Here is a 15,938-nt window from a genome sequence, read left to right on the forward strand (position 1 = left end):
TTGACCCTAGTGACGTAGGAATGACGTCACGCAAGGTCAGCAATGCAAAAGTGAGGCAAAAATGACTTCAATTGAACTTTCAGTAACCAGTGATGTCACTAGGCAGCTTTACCACACCATTTGTAGGCTCTCTTCCGAAATCACAATTCGAGACCATTACGGTGACCCAAAATAAGTACATTTATAGAAAGAACACCTTCCTAATTTTTTGCATACTACTTAAAAATGATCCAAAAATGTTTTTAAGTAAATAAAAATTCAAAAAAATTTGGTCCCGAAGGCTTAAAAATGCAAATGAAAGGAAACTCGAGGTGTTATATATCAAAAATAATGTAAATTTCAAAATTTTAAAAATGCATATTATTCTTTGTTTCAATGCAAGTTCAATGCCGTATAGCATTTGGCATTTGGATTATCCGTCTTAGAGTTACAGCCCGCCAAACTTGGGGCTGCAACGCAAGATCCAAAACATGCTATACACTATAACTCAAAAACCACTAATCTGATAAGCCTGAAATTGTTACAGGAGGATTCAGAGCCCCTGATTACCCCTTAGACCAATTATCGTTAAAATCCGAGAGATGAGGGTGTCAAATTGGAAAAAAGTGGTACGATCTATCGTGGAATGCCCCTGTTAGCTTGCTGGCCAGTAACCTAGCTGAGAGCTATTCAGTGGGCTGCATTCCATGGTGAGGCATGCTGCACGAACCATTATCTGCAAATCAACGATTTCTAAGTTTTAACGCACGATATACATGTTGTAATGGTAGTACCCACGCTTGGTTGTTTCTGCATGATGAAATCAGCGGGATAGTATAGGCTCAGAGTTATACCTATTATTTCAAGCAAATGGCTTGGCATCTCAAAAACCAAAATGCACGAGACGACGTTATTAACCCGCGCCCTGCTGGGGGGGTGTTTGAACACCCCCCTTGTGGTTTTTCGCGAATATCTCAAAAACGGCGGCGCGGAGCGCCGCCGTTTTTAGTACACCTTATCATACATCAATTCTACACATGTTGTGAAAATTTCAGACCAAGGTCATTCAAGGTCAGGTCACCAGGTCACATGAAGTGACCTCACCTCATAAAAAGTTTCAATGTCCGTCATAGCTACACCGAGTGACCGATCGCTTTGAAACTTTCAGCGATCGCTAAGAGCAATAGCATGTACAAAATGTATATCTCAGAATTTTGATATCGATGACCTAAGGTCAGGTCAATTTTGCGACCTCCCCATTATAAGTCAATGGGAGAAAATTGAAATGCGCCTCTTTTGGACGAAGGACATTATAAACACTCCCAAACACCGAATTACAAGTGGTTTAGACACACTGAACATGAAAATGGTGTCCGTGACCCTTGTTTATGCCCTGAGGTCATCTTAGGTCACGAATGGTATCTATCAGTTTTTCGCAAATAACTTTTGATAGAGGCATGCTAGAGCGATGAAAACGCCTTAGATGTGTTCAGCTCGACGATACGGATCGACTGATATGCAACATGACCCTTTCCGGTCAGGTCATGACCTTGACCTGAGGTCAAATTTTCAAGTTGACCTTTCAAGGTCAAGTTATAGTTCATTCGATGCGTCTTGACGAGAGGAACACGATGCCGGTAAAAATAAGCTCGTACAGGGCTTGGGTCAAAAGTTATTGCAGAAAAACTGTTTCCGAAAAAATCGGCTATTTTTGCAGTTTTTGCCCCCTGCAGGCAAAACCGTTGACGTTAGGTCAAATCTGAGAGAATTACTCAGAAAGGGCGTTAATAGGGCTATCGAATGCGCTTTTCCGCGGCGCTGTAGCTCTATTGGTTCCCGAGTTATGCGTTGGCTTCTTGGAAATTTTTGACATTCGACCTGGAAATCGGCGAAGTTTTGCCTTCAATGACCTCTGGTGACCTGACCTTTGACCTGACCAAAAAATTGACCGAAGTGATTTCGTCATTATTTTTGACGCTCTTTCGAACGCCGCCTTCCGCGTATCGCTACGTGGCCCAGGAGCCGAGTTACAAGGGGGGGGGGGTGTTCAAACACCCCCCCCCCCCAGCAGGGCGTGGAAATCCAGGACCCCCAGCCGGGCGCGGGTTAAAAGTGCACCCGCTGCGACACTTTGCCCTGTCTCAGATCATGTGACTGCAACTATCGATCACGTGAGTGGGCAGAATGACAGGAGAGAAGATCCTGCCGCCCTCTCTATCGTGCCGTCAATCTATACATGCGTACTCAGTCCGCACTGAGTGATTTCCGTACTTTGGCCGATTGGCGGTCAGTGTCGCCCCCGCTTCGTCCCTCATCGTCCGTGCACTCTCTTGGGACGCATCTTCCCGGTCAGGGCTTTTTCAGTGCACAAGGATCATCATCCATCGCTCGTATCGCCGGCAATCTGCGCATAAGATGGGAATTGTGAGCAAAACAAAAGCCAACCAGGGTCAACTCCGCTTTCCCAGGCCTTTTTCGCCATTGCTGAAGGTCGGCCAAATCTGGGCTGCGTAGTTGAGTTTCAGTTTGGGATTTTCTTGCGACGACCAAGCTGCCTTGACCCGCGGTCGCATCTCTCGCCACATCTGTACCCAAGATGAGGGTAGTATGACTGCGTCGTGCTGGACTCGACATGGCAAGAACGATGTGGCTGACGCGCTAATTGCTGTCTCATCTTTCTTTGTGTTGAACATTGAACATATTATCGCAGTTTATTGCCCAAAGCCTGTTTTGAATAGTCGCATTTCTTTATGGGACAAAAATTTTGCTTATTACCGAGGTGTTACAAGGCATTTTTGGCTCAATCGATGCTGGAAATGACCATGATTGGGATTTAGCCGCGCTGGATTGAGTATAGCGTCCATAACTTCTAGAAAATGGGTGTTCCCGAGTGAGTGCCTATCAACAAGTTATGTAACTTGTGGGTACACATGTTCATGGTCAAATGACTTAATACCTCTCATTTTCAAGAACTGACATCAAAACACAGATTCGTTCGGTGTCTGTTAGCCGCTGCCAAGATACAATTTAGGCTATCTGAAATGGCACAAAGCGGTTAGATGAGCTTGAGAGCTAGCGCCGCCTGCGGGAACGGGCACCGCGCATTGTGTTTAAATTGACTTGTGAAAGGCCGCGGGTCTGTCTGGTTTGTGTCTCACAAACGTTACATCATGCGACATTGCGACAACATGTCATCACTGCTTCAGTACCACTCGTCGGCCCGTCGATCTGCTTGTTGTTTACAATTGTAACCCGTCGAAAAAAAATGTCCGGAAGAGCGCACTTGTCCCATCCTGAATATCATCTGTGTGAGCCGCCGAAGGGCGTCTGCGCCTTCTGAAATGCGTCGCACCGGCAGCAGCCTGCCCTTGTTCGCGGTCAGGCAAGGCTTTCGTGAGGCGAGTGCTGGGGAGGATGAAATTTATAACTATTATACCACCACAGACTGGCTCGCGAGGCGGACCGGCGCGAGAGAGAAAACAGACATGGGGTCCAGGAGAAACGGCACAGGATTGGGAACACGGGATAGGACAAAAATGACGGAAGACGGCCAGGCAGAACAGGGCTAAGCGAAGGGAGACAGGACAGGGATGGGCAAAATATGTTACGCGGGGAGAGGAGTAGGTTTGTGGGAGACGGTTGAGCCGATGACGATTGTAAGAGGGGTGGTGGTCAAACTGGGAGGCTGCGATGTGGACAGGCAGACGGACTGCGAAGACTGCGAAGCAGACGGACAGACAGAGGAGGACGGCCAGAAAGGACGGCGCTGACAGGACGCGCGAGGCTACTGATTCATTCGCACGCCGTTGGGCCCTGCGAATTTAACCAGCTTTGGAAGCTAGCACCGTGCCGTTTGTGATGGCCGAAGCCATGGATCGTCTGTATACGCTATAAGGGCATACAAAGAGCTATGCCGTAGCTTCACCGTTCCGTGCTTCTATCCTCAGGATACTGAAATCCTTCTCCACGCCGCAACCCCCCTCCGGGCTGGACAGGCAACTTTATCTCATGCGGGCTGCTCCCTTGGAGCGGCACCGCTGCTCCTGAGGGAGCGCACCCCGTAGCCGGGTGCAGTGAGTGCCTTGGGGCTGGGTGGCCTGTCCTCTGGACGGGCTCAGCCCCGGCGACTCACTAGGGTGCTGCCCAGACCGATGTCTCCCCCTAATTCCTATCATCCTCCCGGCTCTGAAATGGTCTTGTCAGACCGAAAGGGCCTAACCCAGCAAAACAAACAAACAAATATGCCGTAGCTTAGTTCACAGCTGATGTCGACACTATACCATGGGTGTTCAGACCCGCATAGACCGTGATGACTTGCAGCTTCGAACCGGATGGGCCAAAATGAATTGGCGATGCAAAAAAAAAAAAGAAATAAAAAACTGAAGCATGTCATGTAACTTGATATGAGGCGTAAACCAGTAAATCTTCTGATCTGATTGTTAACCTAATTAAGCTGGTTGCGCCCTCATATTTTACTGCCTAATTTTACTAACATTCCAGTGGTTTACATTCCGTTGATACATTCATTAGTACCGTTTAAAGCTGGTAGGAGCCACTTACGCACTTGAAGTACCTACCTATGTTGCGTGACACGTTGTAAAGGTCATCCTGAAGTGGATGCCCCTGAGACGAAAGATAGCGGTGCAATAGAGATGTGACTCGAGAAGTGCGTTGAAGCGGGACTTATCACGACCTTGCGCTGCGAGAAGATGACATCTAACAACTGCACAGAGGCCGGAGCATGGACGCGCTACTATCACGCACCTTCGTCATGCCGACCTTGAATCATTTTGCACGTACCAAGAACGCTGAATAGCGTATTATTAACAGCATTAGTGTCCATTGGGTCAAAGTGCACACAGTCACAAAATCAACCTCTTGATGTTGCCGTAGCTCTGAAACACCCCTTCTCTCTCCTTCACAGAGGAACGGCTCCAACTACTACGACGGCGTGTTCAACATGGACACGGGCGCCGAGGTCACCCAGCTGGGACGTCTCCACTACTGGAACAACACAGACAAGACGAGCGCGTTCGAGGCGCCCTGCAACATGATCAACGGCTCGGCCGGCGAGCTCTTCCACCCGCGCCGACAGCGAGACTACGTCGAATTCTACTCTACGGACATCTGCCGGTGCGTGGGCGCCCATTTACAGCTGTCGTAAAGAAGCATTGACATAAAAGTGAGGTTAAAATTGGTGCTATAATAGGTGTTTTTTTATGAAGGGATCATTTATGCATTATGTGTGCTTTTTATCGTTATCACGGATTGTCGACCCCAAAAGCCTTTTTAGCTCCACTCATAATTTTGGTCGCCATTTGGCACTGACACTGACCTCTGTCCTATGATCGGCAGCTCTCTGCGAGTTCCCTACAAGGAGGAGATGTCCATGTACGGACTGGACGGGTACAGATTCCAGGCCGATGAGATGATGTTCGCAGCGCCTGAGACGAACCCCGACAACTGGTGCTACTGCAACGGCGAGTGTCCACCCGCAGGTAAGCTGGAAACATGGACGGATGATTGGGGATTTCTCATGTGAGATGCGAAACAGACGATGTTGGATGGGTACGGGTAGTTGTTAGTGCCACTACTGACAAACTTTTAGTTTGCTTTTCATGCAAACGAATAATTCCCTGACGATGCGGTGCGCACCTCTCGTCGGCCGTTGTGACACTATACATAACATTTGTCACCGACCCGCGGATCACTGCGGGGGATTATGTTTTGCCCCTTCTCGACTACAGCTGCGGTACTTGATTCAATCTTTATCGCAAACACATCGGACGAGGCCGGGGTGCTTGACTACACCCCCACTGACGTGTCGACGTGTTCTGGGCCGCGGTGCCACTTTGTAGAGATGGACGATCTGAACTATCGCGCATGATACGTCAATGACTGGCCATTTTGCTTTGTCACCAAGTAGGTACTTGAACCTGCCGTGACTTGGCTGCTTTTTATTGCCCCGCCCTAAACTGATTGTATCTATGCTGCATATCTATGCACTCTATAGCACTCTATAGTCGCATGTGTAGGGGGGGGGGGGCGGATGGACCCTCCCCATGGTTTTTCGCAAATAACTCGCGTAAAAAGCGGCCGATCGCGACGAAACTTTCAGTACCCTCCATTGATCAATTTTACACCTATTCTGAAAATTGCATGACCCTGACCCCAATGACCTTTGACCTGTGACCTCTTCTCCGAGACAATGTTTGGCCGGAATCGCGATTCCGCGTATGTCGGCTCGCATTAGCCGCGCGTTTGCAAGCTTTTCGTGGTTTCAAACGTTCAAGCATGTGATTTGATCCTGCTCCCATGCATTAGGGTGGGTGTCAAGGTCACCTGAAGGTCAGGTCAGGTCATTGACCTGTGGTAACCTCGGTTCACTTTTTCTAGTTTTACATGTTTCTAGAAGCTTTTGGAGCTGAATTCGAATTTACTAACCATTTGAACATTTACGAAGTAGTTTTGGTGACTTCGTAACATGTTACGAAGCTGTCAGAGGCGGTTGACGCCTACTACGAATACCCGTCACGATGCCTACTGGTTGACCTGACCTGACCTGACCCGACCTGGTCTAAATGCTTCAAGACATCATCTATGATCAAAACCAACACGATTTTCGTTATCAGCACCCCGAAAAACCTCTAAGCAGCCACACTTTACGACTTTTTAACAGGTCCCGATTTTCCCGACTTTTGGGCCATTGACCTGACCTGGAAGGTCAACCAATGACCCAGGCCCTTAAAATTGGGTATCATTGGCTTCCTCTCGTCACGGGAAACACGCTCGTTGTTTCCGCGAAGCTCTAGCTTGATCAGGAGCCAAACGGCAAGGGGGTCCAACCGACCCCCCCCCCCTACACATTAGAAGCTGGCAAACGCCGCACACATGCGAGAATTAACCCTCGCCGGCACAGGGGGGGGGGGGGGTTGATGCAACCCCCCCTAAGGTTTTTCGCGAATAACTCGCGTAAAAAGCGGCCGATCGCGACGAAACTTTCAGTACCCTCGCATTGATCAATTTTACACCTACCCTGAAAATTTCATGACCCTGACCCCAATGACCTTTGACCTGTGACCTCTTTTCTGTGACCATGTTTGGCCGAAATCGCGGTTCGGCGCTTGTCGGCTCGCATTAGACGCGCGTTTGCAAGCTTTTCGTGGTTTCAAATGTTCAAACATGTGATTTGATGTTGCTCCCATGCATTAGGGTGGGTGTCAAGGTCACCTGAAGGTCAGGTCAGGTCATTGACCTTTGGTGACCTCGGGTGACCTTGGTTCACTTTTTCGAGTTTTACATGTTTCTAGGCTAGTTTTTGGAGCTGAATTCGAATTTAGTAACCATTTGAACATTTACGAAGTAGTTTTGGTGCCTTCGTAACATGTTACGAAGCTGTCCGAGGCGGTTGACACGTATTACGAATACCCGTCACAACCCCTACCGGTTGACCTGACCTGACCTGAACCGACCTGGTCTAAATGCTTAAAGACATCATCTCTGATCAAAACTAACACAATATTCGTGATCAGCACCCCGAAAAACCACATAGCAGCCACACTTTACGACTTTCTAACAGGTCCCGATTTTCCCGGTTTTCGGGTCATTGAACTGACCTGGAAGGTCACCCGATGACCTAGGACCTTAAAATTGGGTATCATCGGCTTCGTCTCGTGACGGGCAACACGCTCGTTTTTTCCGCGAAGCTCTAGCTCAATCAGGGGCCAAACGCGAGGGGGGGTCGTACCAACCCCCCCCCCCCTTGTGCCGTCGAAGGACTCAAAATGGCCTGTGCCGGCGAGGGTTAAGGTTTATCAGCCGTACCTAGTTTTCAACAGTTTATTACCGTAGCAGAAGGAAACGATCTAAATTTTATTCAGAGATTCTCCTATACATTTTTAGTGACTACATACAGTGATACATTATTTATTGACTAAGAAAATCGCACAAGCTCGTGTCTCAAATAAAACAGTGATGATACTTTGCTATCGTTTCGCTGTTGACAAAGCCGAACTGAGAACACAAAACATAGGGAGATATAAGCTAATGTTTTATCGGCCAAGCTCAAAGAAATCACCACCCTCTATTGTGTCGGCACCGACCAAAGGCAATATGCACATAATCCAGCAAACATCGACTCGCTGTTTACCAGAAAACCGGCACGCACCCAACTGCGAGAACAAATAGGACGCCGACTCCCTCAGTCACATGACCTGAGAACTTCGCTGGCACATGTGTAGTGACCGAACGACATTGTGACCCGAAACAGAGCTGCAGGACATCAGACGCGCCGATACCGATTGTTAGCAATCAAACCATGTTCCCTTCTGTTTTCGTGTGTTTATGAGCTGTCAACTAGGTTTCTCTACGACAGCTGTGGTGGCCGGCCGCCGACCGCTCGGCGCTGAGGGACGTGAAATGTGGCGGCCCGCCTCCAGCCATGTGTTTCTCAGGGCTGGGAAATCTCTCATACTTTCGTTCCCCTTTGTAGGTAGCAGATAACACTAAATTATCCCATCAATTGTAGGCCATACATAGGCGTAGGAACGTTTTCGAAAGTGTGTGTGTAGTGAAGGGGGGGGGGGGGGGTCCGCTCAAGTAACGGTTATTAGAAGCTTATTTAGTGGCTTTTTAGAGATCTCATGCAGCAGTCGCTGAGTTGATCCGTGATCGATTCACGGTCATTTATGTAGGGTAGTTGCGCGCTATCTATACCTATACCATGCACGTACAGGTCACCGCTGAAGTAATGTGCGGCATTCGTACGTGGCTAGGGTTTGCATCTGTATCTTAGGACCTATTTGTCCGGCTGCCATGAAACTTGGAATGTAGCCAAAAGCCGAGATCTTTTCAGCTGCAATCTCGTCTTTTGCTGTCTACCTCTTGATCACTCCGTATTTTAACCCTCGCCCGCACATGCCATTTTCCCATCCTAGAACGCACATGGGGGGGGGGGGGGTTGCCACCCCCACGCCATTTCGTTCCTGTTGGAGATAGAGCTTCGCGGTAAAGACCAAAAAGATTTTTTTGGGAAGAGACGAATCCAATGATACCCAGTTTTACCTTCTCAGGTCAGTCATTGACCTTCCAGGTCAGGTCAAACTAAAAATAGGTATGCGTTTGTATGTCTGTGTGTGTCTGTTTGTATAGGTACTGATGTGTGCACCGATTGTTAATGTGTCCAATTACATGAAATCATGATCTGAGAAGCTTTTTACCAAAAATGCAGTCAAAGAACTTCACGAAAAGTAAATTCAGCTTGCCTAAAACGCAATTACCTATTTTAGATGACCTAGGTTGACCTTGACCCTGACCTTGACATCTGTACAGTCTGTCTTAAAAGTACCGCGCAAAGTGACGGTGGATCCATCAAGCCTGACCGAGGAAGGGCCTGCTATAATTTGAAAGCCACCGAACCAATGGAGCTGGGGAATGGACGAGGATGTCCATTGCTTCGGTGACTCAAATTTGGCAGTCCTTCATCGGTCAGGCTTGATGGATCCACCGTCACTTTGCGCGGTACTTTTAAGACAGGCTGTACATTGTCGAACATCATGTTCCATGATAGGTGGGAGGTAATACTGGCAAAAAAGGCCGAAATCAAGGTGGCAAAAGCTCACAAGGCCCAAAGCCAACGCAAGATGTTGAGAATTGGTCATTTGGGTCATGACCTGCCCTGAAAAATAAGGTCATATCTCCGAAACCAAAAACCACAGCAACTTGAAATTTTCAGTGGTTATCAAGAAAGGATAGAGAAGCCGCTATACGAAAAATCAGGCTTCTAGCTCTAAAAATGTTGAGTGCAGAGCAGAAAGATTACTTGGGGGGGGGGGTGGCAATCACCCACCCCCATGTGCGGGCCAGGGTTAAACTCGTCGGTCAGAGCCATCTGTTGAGGAAATTCGTAACTAAAATCCTGATTACGCCACTGATGCCCCAACCACGTGATTCGGCAGCGAACCAATCACCGTTCTTGTAGACAGCATTAATGGTGCCAGGTGCCCTTGCGTCGAGGCTAGCGCTTCTCGGTTGTGGCATGATCGAGAGTCGGGTCGCAGAGCGAGGTCAGTGGGGTCAGCTTCGTCAACCGCTTCCGGGCTAGCGGTGCGCTGGGCAGCGCGGGTCCAGCGGCGGTTTCTATGTGCCAGCGAGCGTGTTGATAGTTCTTTCTGGGTAATGGAACGCGTTCATGGCTGTGCTATTCATGCTGCCGTATAATTGAAAGGGCGGGATGCATAGCCACCACAGTCCACAGCTGACAGCACAACAGCTGTTTCTTCAGTTTGCATATCGGTTCTGACGAGGTCGCATCAATAATGACTCACAAGCCAGTTATAGCGTCAGATGAGTTACACAGGATGATGAATGAGACCTATCTACATGAAAGGGAATTTTAAGATTTCGATAAACAAACACATGATTCAGTAATTAACTAATCTTGATATGATTGGCCAAAAACTGATGACTGAATGCTAACGAGTGTCGATGATATTCAAAGTGCATATAAGATCAAACAGTCAGTGGAAAACGGAAAGATCCGATAAGGATCAAACCCGAACCTTCCCGTACTATAGCCCGATGCAAAACCAGCCCGCCACGAAGACACCGTCAAACCGTGAGCATAGTCGCTATGTGGCGTTGTATGTGGGGAGCGATTTAATCAGCCATGACATGACCGTTGACCATGCCTACGGCGCACTGGATCAGTCGGCCGGGCCTGGGGCGAGGCCAGTCACGTGACCAGTTCGCGGTGAGGGACGGACCCCCTCCTATAAATGCAGGAGAGGGGTCGAGGAGAGGCCTGGAGGCGGTCGCCGTCCTTTGCGATGGCATTAGACGTGTGGTCAAAGAAAGCCGTCCTTCCCGCAGAGGACATGAAATTTGTTAAAATTGCAAAGCGGCACTCACCAGAACAAACGCTGCCACCAGGACTCCCAGTTTTGCTTCTGATATAGTTTCCTTCATTGAGTGAAGGAAATTGCGCTAAATAACCCTGTATAGAATAGATACAAAAAGAAAATCTTCATGCAAAAAGAAAATCTTCATTTAAGGGCAAGCTGGATATCCGTCAAGTTGTGGTGCTTAGTTAGGGTGGCGGGTTGTAGGTTCATACAAACACAAAAGCCAGCAAAAAGTGTGTGTGTGTGTGTGTGTGTGGGGGGGGCAATTAACATTGCTGCCCCCCCACACCTCCGAAAATGGGGGGCCATGGCCCCCAGCCCCCTGTTCCTACGCCTATGCCACCATACCTTACTGGGAGGTCATTACCGTGACCTGTACCGAACTGAGCCTCGGACATTCCCGGCAGGTCTGCTGAATGAGACGCTGTGCCGGTTCGGAGTGCCGGCGTTCGTGTCGTTCCCGCACATGTTGTACGCTGATCCGGCGGTACTGGACCAGACGGTCGGCCAGGAACCAAACGAGACGCTGCACAACTTCAATATCGACCTGGAGCCGGTAGGTGGACAGTTTCGGAACATTGGATATCAAAGTGAAGTGTTCAGCTTCGCTGAAGTTCGGATATAATTACACGCTCAGTTAGTGAGTAATAATGGCTCGTCCACATATGTAGGTATAGGTATGTCGTTCCTGTAGGTACCGGTCAGCAGTCATCGAGTCATATCTCACGAGCTTCCTTTGCCACAGACAATCATGCGACTTCTATATTGTTCATGCAGCGTCCCATAGTTTTCTATCTGTTGTGCGCCGCCGCTATTCTGTCACCGTAACTGCGGTGAGTTCCGCCCCCCATCTGACGTCCACTGCCGCATGTTCACAGCTGACCGGGGTACCTCTGGCCGTGCGAGCCCGCTTCCAGATCAACATGCTGCTGAAGAACAACTCGGATGTTGAGTAAGTGGGCTGCTCTGTTAGATGGGTCGGGGTACCAAAATGCTGAACAGTTAGAGATAACATGAGAGTTAAAGGGACCCTCCCACCATGGCTGCGGAGTCGATGGATTTTCGGCGACTCCGACTCCGACTCCGACTCCGGCTTTCAAAAACCAGCTCCGACTCCGACTCCGACTCCGGGCAGAATTGTCGACTCCGACCGACTCCAACTCCCGACTCCGACTCCGCAGACCTAGCAGGGCTAGGTCTGCGGAGTCGCAGACCTAGCAGACCTAGCAGGGCTGCGGAGTCGACAGATTTTCGATGACTCCGACTCCGACTCCGGCTCGAGTTTCTAAAATCGACTCCGACTCCGACTCCGACTCAGGTCACAACTGTCGACTCCGACCGACTCCGACTCCGACTCCGACTCCGCAGCCCTGCCTCCCACCTTCAAAAAAGTTAATGAATTGGCATGAAAGTGATGTCGCTCGGTTCAGAAAGAGCAAAAACGAATATCTACCAAATTTCATCAAAAAATATTCACCGGTTTTCAAGATATTAGACTTTTACTTTTGTTTACTTTTTGGGATCTCCGCTGTTCCTAGCGACTTTATTTGGAAGTGCGGCATTTGTTGCGCGCAAAGCAGCATATACCACCGCGTGCTACAAAACGTTTTAGTCAAACATTTAACGGACGTTCGAAAGCCTGATGACGTCATCAGATTCCCGTAATGGTTAAGAGATAGGGACCACGCTGGTCCCACCCTGCAAGTAAAGGGAAGACATTTCTTGAACACCATAAAGCTGCGGGGGTTGCAACCAGGATAAATGGTGGTTTCTGAGCCTGGCCGCAAACTTGGCTATCTCAACTCAAAACTAATGTTAAGGTGGGAGGGTCCCTTTAAAATAAACTAAATTAATGCGTAATGCCCTTGCAAGGAAGATTGTGATCCCTAAACACAAACAATAAAAGGTGGATTTTAGCTCAAGACAGGGCTCTGTCAAAAAAGCAAAGCAATTATTGATTGTCATCACTCATCCAATTAAGTGCTATGTTCTAAACAAAGAACAAATTACAATTCGATGCAAGGATTCCAAGACGACGAATATCGAGGTTCATTGCATAACATCGCATGATGCAATCACGCATGGTGGATGATCCCGTCATATGCTGTATTAGATCAAACATTTTGCTCCATCGCCGTGAACGTTCACTCTTTTTAATTAGGCACACTTGCAGAACGGATATACCGTTTCAGAAATCGATTGATTATCAGTTATTAATTAAGCGGGTTCTTTAGATAGATAAAGGGAGATCCACATCATTTCCGTTCCTTAGCGGTCTCATTTTTTGATAGTCATGCCGCTGTAAAATCCTATAATACCAATGATATATCGCCTAGGTACTGGCAAGTCTCCCTCTCAACGTTTCCTAAAATAGGTACATTGTTTTTAGAGCTATTCATGACCTTTATCGGTAGGATCACCGTTTTTGTCGTAGTGCGCTCGCTCCTCTGTATGATCATCCTTGGGAAAGACGCACTCAGGTTCAAGTTTCACTGACTATCGAAGGTGTGATAGTGATTTTTGAGTTTGCTTTTCCAGCTATTGCAAAAAACGATGTATGTTAGCCGGATATAACTGTTACCAGGGTCTATGAGAACTGAGAAGTGATCGACTCACCGTGCCCATTAGAGTACCTATGAACCAACTGGTATCGATGCTCGAATGGCAATAGTTCTATATGGCTTATGAGGCACTCGAGCGTTTGACAGCGGGGACAAGTCCTTGTAAGGACGTTTACACCCAATTTACGAGTAAGGACTAAGGTGATAGAACCATGTAAAAGACAAAAGAAAAAATGTCACGCTTATACTCCGTGCCAGATGATTCGCCCTTCAATACCTAACTCGATCTACCGGTTCAATTCTTTTATTATTCGAATTCAGGCGGTGTTCACAATATTTCTGGCGAAGCAAAATGTATCCTTGTTATTTATCTCCAGGCTATTTTGTTTTACTGCGAATATCGATCCAATTCCAGCGAAGTCTCCACGGTAGGTATTTCATCGCTCTGACATCACCCGTCCCGTCTCTCCTCTCCGTCAGTCTGCTGCACAACGTCTCCAGCGTCTACCTGCCGATGCTGTGGTTCGAGAACACCGTCGACACGACGCCCGACATCGCCGACCAGTTCGTCACCATCGTGCAGACGGTGCCGACCGTCATGTCGGCCGGCAGCATAACGCTGGCGGCGCTGGGCGGCGCCCTGCTGCTGGCCGGACTCGTGCTGGTCGTGCTGGCCCGCAGCCGGCGGCCGCAGCCGGGCGAGGAGCCGCTGACGGCCAGCAGCACCACCAGCAGCCTGTCCGTCACCGACCGATGACCGGTCACCTGATGACCCCTCGACCTATGACCGGTCACCCGCCGACCGCCTACTCAGCGGCGCCGAGCGGCCGCGGCCGGCGCGCCCGGGACCACGAGGATGCCTGCCTGTTAGCTGACCACTGTGCTGACTGAAAGTGACGACGTCACGCTGACGTCATACTGGATGATGTGGGTATAATGTCACGTTCCGCTGGGCTGTGAGACAGTGGAACGACGCTCAAACCGGACTCTCAGACGCGTAATGAAATCGTTAGAGCAGATTGCAGCAAAGTGCGTTGGATGACGCGTGTGCTGTGATGATGTGGGGTGTTGAATGGGTGACGTCACAGGCATCCTGTTGTTGATTAGTCTGTTAATTATGTCAGCGCGCGACTGTCGCTGTCATTCCGACAGCCAGTACAAACTGCGTTGAGCACTATTCTTGGTGCTTCGGTGAACGAACGCCGCGTGACTCTGGGATCTAGTCAGGCCCACCGCAACAGTGCAGTGGGTCGACTTGCCGCGTCGCCCCGCGGGGGGAGGGCGCTTCCCGTGCATATCATTTCGGATCATGTGCTTAGCTGGGGCGAGCGCGAATGATCACGACCGAGGGTCGATAAACAGTAAGGTCAGTTAGGGCGAGCGCCCGGAGGAGGCTGATGGTCAGCAGTGACCCCTATTGGGTCAACTGGTCACTAACCGGGGATCTGGGTGTGTCGCCGATCGGGAACAGTCGTCAAGTCAGGCGCGGATACAAGGGGGGGGGGGCCATGGGGGCCATGGCCCCCCCCTTGGCCGATTTTTTTCAAAAATGAAATAAAAAGTTAAAAAGTTAAAAAGCTGAAAAGGGGGCCTCCTGAAAATAAAGTGGCCGAAATCCGATGAGTTTTTTTTTAACCTACCCACTTAGTTATTTCTTAGAAGACTAGCTGAGAAGACTTCTTTGTTAGAAGATTGGTAAAGCTTTTCATAACTTGGAGGTCTCTTATACTCACAGAGATGACCACTTTTACAGGGCCTCCTAACCTGCACAGAGGGCCTCCAAGCCTGCACAGATGTTGAGATGTTGCCTGAACAGCTAGATAAGCTCAATAGATGCAGTTTTTTTGGGGGGGCCCCAACAAGTGGGAAGATGGGGCCTCCAACAGGTGGGATTATGGGGGGGCCTCCTGGTTTCTAATGGCCCCTCCCTTGGAGATTTTCTGGATCCGCCCCTGCGTCAAGTGGCGCATGAGGCTCTGCGTGCTGTCTAGTGTCTACGTGCGGTGACCTGCGACCCTCTCGCGGGTTCCAGCGGTCAAAGCCGAGGTCCGTTTACGGAGAGACTGGGTATATTTCCGACGTCGTTGGCTTCATTGGAATGATCCGCGAGGGTCAGAGAAGCCCCTATCCATACCCTATGTGCAAGTCACGTGACTGGCTGGTGTACATATTGCACTTGGCGATGTTACATGACAATCATAAGCGAACGGGTGAATGTGTTTATATGCGTATTCTACTCAACAGAAGGTACCAACAATAAATATTTACAACCAAATGACCGAGCTATATTCCAAAAAGCGGATAGCCAATAACAGGGATATATTATGCGCATGTATAAATCCAACAAATGCCGAAAACTGAGAACCGCACTCGGTAGGTGTTCCCATAGGCCTCCGATCATGGTAAACAACAATGGATCCACGCCGCCCCTGTGCCTTGCTTTGTGCCTTCGCCGGACTAAAATGTACGCGGTTACCTCAGGAGGGCTACGGTGCAC

At 49.1% G+C, this 15,938-nt stretch overlaps 1 protein-coding gene across 1 annotated transcript in view; it reads left to right on the forward strand.

Moving 5' to 3' along the window:
• LOC122389474 (protein croquemort-like) overlaps positions 1-15,721 on the forward strand; it is a 69,106-nt gene extending 53,385 nt beyond the window's left edge. Inside the window, exons 6-10 of the mRNA XM_043381578.1 lie at positions 4,904-5,112; positions 5,335-5,477; positions 11,288-11,436; positions 11,759-11,832; positions 13,922-15,721. Coding sequence (XP_043237513.1) covers positions 4,904-5,112; positions 5,335-5,477; positions 11,288-11,436; positions 11,759-11,832; positions 13,922-14,198 — 852 coding nt within the window. The 3' untranslated portion in view covers positions 14,199-15,721. The remainder of the gene's footprint in view (positions 1-4,903; positions 5,113-5,334; positions 5,478-11,287; positions 11,437-11,758; positions 11,833-13,921) is intronic.
• Positions 15,722-15,938: the final 217 nt, after the last annotated feature.

The sequence above is a fragment of the Amphibalanus amphitrite genome, unplaced genomic scaffold (assembly GCF_019059575.1).
Source record: "Amphibalanus amphitrite isolate SeventyFive unplaced genomic scaffold, NRLGWU_Aamphi_draft 000359F_arrow, whole genome shotgun sequence".
Taxonomy (NCBI): domain Eukaryota; kingdom Metazoa; phylum Arthropoda; class Thecostraca; order Balanomorpha; family Balanidae; genus Amphibalanus; species Amphibalanus amphitrite.